This window comes from Pholis gunnellus (assembly GCF_910591455.1).
Source record: "Pholis gunnellus genome assembly, chromosome: 12".
Classification (NCBI taxonomy): domain Eukaryota; kingdom Metazoa; phylum Chordata; class Actinopteri; order Perciformes; family Pholidae; genus Pholis; species Pholis gunnellus.
The window spans coordinates 6,238,668-6,245,842 of record NC_136539.1 but is presented as its reverse complement, the minus strand read 5'-3'; the positions used below and the strand labels follow the sequence as shown (position 1 = coordinate 6,245,842).

Sequence of the window (7,175 nt, the reverse complement as noted above, 5' to 3'; positions counted from 1 at the left end):
ATTTGTATCTATTTGACAAAGACCAAATGCACATGGCAACAAGTGAAGATGATAAACAAAAACGTATTTCAAAAAGGTAAGACATATTTTGCCTATAAGCCTATAAATCAGGGGTATTCAATTAAAATTCCGAAAGGTCCAGATTGAGAAAATCTCCTCGTGCAAAGGTCCGGAACATTACAATATCTAACTTGCGCTATTTAGTGCAATATATATATTCAAGAAGCCTAGTAGTAGTAACAAAGTCTCTGTGTAGTCAACAACTGTCAAATCAAATAAGGAAAGTACACATCAATTATATTTTAAAATATAATATATAATTACGTTTTAAAATTTAACTGGATGCATTATAAATAATACATAGAAATACAAAAACAAATGTTGTTCTCTCATTTCAAGTAAAATAAGGGCTCCATCTAAAATTAAATACACAAATGAATTTTTGAAAAACTTGCATCTTAAAAGAAATTGCTTGATTTTTTTTAAATTAATGAAAAGGAAAAAAGGAAAGTGTGGCTGGAGTGAACTCTTTTCTTCTCTTTTGTTAAATCCATTTCACATCATAACTGTCTCAGTCAACTTTATAATAAACAATCTCTACACATCTCAACATCTTGCCCTCAGTTCAGACTGGAGTGTTTGGTCTAAAGATGTGTGTTTGGTCTCGTAGTGGCGTTTCACATCCGCGCATTTAATAACGGCCACGGTATCTGAACACATGAGTCGTTTAGTAGCGCCAACAGGAAGAATGAACAAATAAGAGTTCGTCCATTCTTTATTAAAAGCTCTGTTTTCGTGGTCCACTTCTCTTTTTAGAGCACGCCATGTGAAATTCTCTGACTTAACTTCTCCCACTGCTCTCTCCCCGTCTCTCCTGTCTGTGTGCAAAGCTCACGATGCGTTTGAGAATACAGACATTTGATTGGCTGAGTAGCGTCACGTGAGATGATTTACAACGTATGTGATTGGTCGGTGTATTTCCTGTACTGCTGAACGAGTGCCGTAAAGGCTGGAAAAGCTGTGCAGGTTAAAATAGAAGTGCTCTGCCAAAATGTATAATTCTCAATTATCCATCAGTTACACATCCGGGTCCAGATAGGACAGCGTCTGGGTCCGGATCCGGACCGCGGTCCGCCTATTGGCGACCCCTGCTATAAATGAATGCCTCCTAGGCCATCGCCTAAGCCTAATTTTGGCAAACATTTGGTTACTGTGAGACTACTGTCAGACTACTGTTCACAATATTTTTTGCATCATTGTGTCATAAATTCTTCGCACATATGGCAGACTACAGTGTGGCCCTCAACCAATCCAAGCTTTCCATCTTAAAAACTTGCACATGTGATTGAAAAGGAAGTGCTAGAGACAGACTTCTCCCTTCCACCTGACAGCTCCGCAGCAACAGTTGCACCAGTTAAAGAACTGGGCTGAATTTCACCACTGAGGGGGATGAAGACATTATATCAGATGATTCAGAGAGTGTTAGATATCATTTGTTGTAACTGCTGATATTGTGCAACTTTAAACATTGTGACATTCTTGATTATATCAATTGTCGTAGAATATTTCTATGTTAATCGGGAGAAGAGAGTGTTATTCGCAAATCAAAATAATACAAGTCTTCAAATCAGTCAAAGTTGTCCTGTTCCATTTATTCTCTTGCAAGAGGGAAAATACTCAACACAGCCCTTCACACAGTGTGTTGGAAGCATTCTTCAACATCAGTTCAAATCTTCACAAACTATATACTGAAGCAGAAACAGTCTCCTCCTTGAGATAAGTCAAGGATGTCTTACGCTGGCTTATCAGTCTTACATTATCCCATGATCTCATTGCCAGATACATTTACGTGAACCTAAACATCCCCAGAATAGGAAGAACCCCCAGTGTGAACCCTTGCTCACCTTCATGTGTCTGTCTTTATGGCCCTCTAAAGTAAACAGTAACACTCAGTACCTGGCCTGTTTCTAAACCATGTTTACACAAAACTATCTGTTTCTAAATTATGTTTGGACAGAGCTAAATGTCTCTAACTCTGTTCTTCTAAGCCGTAAAATGCTTCTAAACATCTCATACTAATATATATTTTTGCCATTACACCTTGTCCACCAACATTGCCGGCACTTAATACGAGGAAGAGGGTTCGTTCCCCTCCAAATCACAATTTACTTTTCTTCAACTCTGCTGTAAATAAGAGTCCAAACTAGAAATACTGAAATGGGGAACTACTTAAGGTTGGGTGGTTTGCAAAAGAAGGTTGTATTAAGTTTTTGACAAAAATATTTCTGTTATTGCATTTTTATGTGAAAGAAATAGAGAGAAAGGTGTCAACATCAATGTTGTGACAACATTATCGAGTTGTACATGTGCAACAATTATGTCACCCAAACCTTCTGAGATTACTGAAAGTTGAATTAACAAGATCTGACTAACACAAGTAAGGCGTGTAACAGAGCCGTTTTTGAAAATGTAAAATGTACGTTAAAAGATTTTTAAAGCATGGGAGTTATGGCAAATAATCTAGATACAAGATATGATATAATTATATGCTTATATATGTTTTGTAAAGTAGAAAATAAAATGTGTTGCTCCTTTTAATTGTGCTGAAATTTAGTAATGCAAATTTAAAATATGAATATCAATTTCAACATTGAAAAATTACCGCCTTATGTGAGTCAACAAAGTTTAACATTTCACAAAGAAAAGGCAGCTTAGATTTGCTCTTTCCTCTGTTCCTCTATTTTCCTGCTCATTAGAACATGAGTTTCACTGATGAAATGATACACTGAAGAACTTTCAAACAGGGAAGTAAACATCCAAAATGCATTTAATGAAAAGTGCAAAGATATTAAGGTCAAACAGATTAATCTCCTGTACAAGGATCATAAGATATGCACGCAAATAATATACAAATATACATTTAACCATTAGCTATAAGCAGATAATGTACTGTGCGTGTTATCATGCAGCCCAAGTAAGGTACAGGTTACTCCTCTGCCTATGGCCTTCATGTCATATACATCTTTTTTTTGTTTCAGATAGCAAGTTCACCTGTGAAATGTTTAAAAGGCTGAATATTATGATCTAATTTCACATTCTTTCTACTTTGGTGTATCTGTCTTTTGACCTTTGTGCATGAACTGTCTCTAAAGCAAAGCCACTGACAAGTATGCTAAAAGTATAATGACAAGTTTCAGGTTTTATATTTATATTCATTTAACTTCTAACAGCAAAGAGGCAGACAAGCAAGCGAACATCCGAAAAGCTTTCAATGCAAAACAAAAGATATTTAAGGCAAACAACTTCATTTACAAGGATCATCTGGGATGTGCACACAAATAATCAAATCTGTAAATTTGCCTAAAATATTAGTGAAAGGCAGATCATGTAAATATGCAAAAAGAAGTATGCCATATGCATAGTTCATATTTCAAGGTACAATAATTCATATACAAAAATAATATGAGTGCATTATTACATGTATTTGAGTTTCCTTATCTTTTAATTATACGAGTAACACCACCTAGAATTCTGTTCCGAATTATGGTCAGTTTGAAACCATAAACGAGAGGATTCATCATGGGAGGTATGATGATAAGTTCTATTGCAATAACATTTTGAATGGTTGGAGGGAGATTTGAACCAAATCGCAGATTAAAGACATCAAACAGTATAGTCACAAGAAAAATGAGCAAGGAGGTTAAATATGGCACACATGTCTGCATGAACTTGGCTCTGTTTTCTAAGGAATTCACACAAGTTTTGATGACATACACGTAGGACCAAACTATGAACACACCATGAAATACAAAAATGATCATTGTAATGTACGCAACTATTATGACAACAATAGTGTCAGCTGGGAAACAGGCAAGTTTAACAATAATCCAATTAATACAATAAAGCCTGTCAATATATGGGCTGCATAGCTTTAATCTAGATGTAAGGATAATATGCATTGCAGAAATGCAAAAAGGTGTTAACCAGGAGAAACATACTAACAATAACACTCTTTGCTTTGACATGATAGAGTGGTACACCAGGGGTCGACATATAGCCACATATCTGTCATATGCCATGACTGCAAGAATAGACAGATCACTGCAGACAAATGCGGACATCACTAAAGCCTGAACAAGGCATCCAGAATAAGAGATCACATGAACGGGAGAAAACAGATCCCACAGAATCTTGGGGTAGAAACCTGTTGTTCCATAAAGTCCATTCATGCAGAATATGCACAATAGAATATACATTGGTTCATGCATGTTCTTATCCAAGATGATGGTCACAATAAGAGCAACATTTACCAGCACAACAAAACAGTAAGATATTAAAGTGAGAGAGAAGAGAGCAACTCTGTAGTTCATTGCTACATTTAAACCTGAAAGAACAAATGATGTTACTTGAGAGACATTATCCATCGTGGTTAGAAAACGTCCTCAACACTGTGCCTGTTTCCTCATCTCACTGTTGTTAATATCCTCTGACCATAGCAACGCATGAGCTGGGAATTCAAACCAACCAATCAACTTTTAGAAAGAGCAAACTCGTTTTTAGCGTGCTGCAATCCACTGTATGAGGTGAACAATGCAGGAAATATATGAAAACTAAAACAATATTTTTGTTAATTGGAAGTTGAGGTGGCGGACATAAGTTCCTAACGCTTAAATTATTTGTTAAATTAGAAACTGAATCTGAATCAGAAACAGTTTATTGCCAAGTATGTTACACATACAAGGAATTTGGCTGAGTGATTGTTGCGTGACAATAAACATAGTGCAATAGTAAAAGACCTAATTTGAAAAAAGAAAATGTACAATAAATTATGATTAACAAACAAACAAATAAAGAGTGTTAAAACAAGTATGTTATTAAAATGTCAAGTGTATATTTAAAGAGTAGAGTTGTGCAAAGATGTGTAACTGTAAGTAAAAGATGTAAGAGTCCGAGTCAGTGGGGGTCCCGGGCTTTGTTGATGAGCCCAACTGCAGAAGGGAAGAAACAGTTTTTGTGGCGTGAGGTCTTGGTCCTGATGGACCACAGCATCTTACCAGAGGGAAGGGACTCAAAGAGTTTGTGTGCAGGGTGAGAGGGGTCGGCCACAATCTTTGTTGCCCGCCTCATGGTCCTGGAGGCAAACAAATCGTGGAGGGACAGCAGATTGCAGCCAATGACATTCTCATCAGAGCGAATGATATGCTGCACTCTGCCCAGTGTCTTGACAGTGGCTGCAGTGTTCCAGATGTTGATGGCGGAGGTAAGCATGGTTTCAATGATGGCAGTGTAGAAGTGCACCATCATTGTTGTAGGAGCCAGGTATGGCCTGTGCCATTTTGTACACCCTTTTCTGTCACTTCTGGTAATTGAGTCACGTGGTGTTGGTGATAGCAATGGGGACACATGCTGTTCTATAGTTTAGTTGGATGAATGGAAGGAGACTAATGTGAGACGCGGAGCGATTTAGTACAGATAATGCTGAGGGTTTATCTTAAGACAAGTCATTTTACTGTGTAGACGGTAATGACAGCATAAGAGTGAATGAGTGAAGGAGAGAGTGGATTGACCTGAGGATCGACTTCGATGTGATTCATTGAATGTAATGCCCTGGTCATAAAATTAGGTGGTAGATGCACCATATGAAAACAATTAACAAAAAGACCAAAAACAAAGTAACTATACTGAAAGGATAGGGTTCTCTGTGGCTCTTAGAAGGCCAAGGATTAGTCTTGAAGTGCAGATCAATAGACACACAGACCAGGAGAGGTCGCTGCACTGAAACATGTCAGGGAGTGCAGACTGCAGGTGTGGATCGGGAGACGGAGTGAGAAGAAGGGCCGTCTAGCTGGCGCCAGCAGAGTGGTTGTCTGATATACGACGTCATGACAGGTTTGCTGCTTGGCACCTGCGTTGGACCACAGGGCCTCCGTAGGACACTTACACATGTGCGTCTCCATACTGACACACACACACACACACAAGCCTACATAAGACATACTCAAACTTGTTAAACACCTTTAACACATTTATGTTAATTTACTATAATCATTATTGCTTAGGAATGTGACGCTACCTCGAAAGACTGTAGAGCCAACAAACCTCACTAAAGGAGTGCATATATTTCAAAGTTACTCTGATATTTACTCTATGCTTAGCAAGATTGTAGTAATACAATAATCTATATTCCTGACCATATATCTATGAGTTGTTATAATATTATTTCTCACGGTTTGATGTTTTGTATCATGGTATGATGTTCTGTATATCATTTACTCATGTAACCTGATGAAAACCTACAATGATGCATTGAACAAAATGATGTATATTGTTGTGACCAGTGAGAAGTTGTTTCTTAGAGTTTGGAGTTCCACAAAGGTCAGTGGGTGAAAGTGCAGAAGGAGAGGGGCCATAAAAGGTTTAGGAGAAGGGGGGCTCAGTGCAGGTGGCGATGAGATCATTTAAGAAGAGGGGTCGCTGTGGGTATGGCATCGAAAAGTCTGGGACTGTGTAAGACACGTGAGGTTTCACCCTTTTTGACCCCCCTTGTAGTGCAGCATGCTATAAAAGACCATGGTTTTAAGCAGAAAACTAGTAGCAGTGGGAATCACAGCAGCAAGGACAGAAGTAGCAGCATCAGTCGAGGAGGACTTTGTGGATTTATTCTTCTCTGGACTTTTTGGGACAACTTCTACATTGGATGAAGAGTTTTTCTTTTCCTTCGTTTTTCCAAATTTTGTGGATTACTTTTTCTTTTCATTGGATTACCACTTTTTCATTGGATTTAAGGGTTTTTCTTTTGATTTTGTTTTCCGAACGTTTTGTGGATTACTTTTCTTTTGTGGAATATACCAAAATACTCTGATTGGGATTCAATAAATCAGAGAGCATACTGTACAATTTTCTTTTTCTTCATTTTCTCCCTGTGGACGGAACAACCAAAGGAGGAGGGAGACGTCGTCAGGTAAGTGAGGGTAAGCCCCTGAGGTATGCTAAAGGGAATTCCACACTACGGCAAACATGACTGACATAAATCACGCACACACATACAGATGGTAAGGGAGACCTGGGAAAAAACTCCCGCTTCAAGCCGGCCATAAACGACCGTGGAGCTTGAATGAGATTTATAGCAGTTAGATCTCTGAGTAGGGAAAATAAATTATAAAGTAAAAAGCTTT

The 7,175-nt window shown here is 38.0% G+C and overlaps 1 protein-coding gene across 1 annotated transcript; it reads right to left on the bottom strand.

Annotated features, from left to right (window-relative positions):
• Positions 1 to 3,494: 3,494 nt before the first annotated feature.
• On the bottom strand, positions 3,495 to 4,424 carry LOC306704017 (olfactory receptor 11H6-like; the record flags this gene model as incomplete). Its single annotated transcript, XM_079170227.1, has 1 exon — positions 3,495 to 4,424. One exon carries the CDS (start codon positions 4,422 to 4,424, stop codon positions 3,495 to 3,497), a length of 930 nt encoding a protein of 309 aa, XP_079026353.1.
• Between the last annotated feature and the right edge of the window lie 2,751 nt (positions 4,425 to 7,175).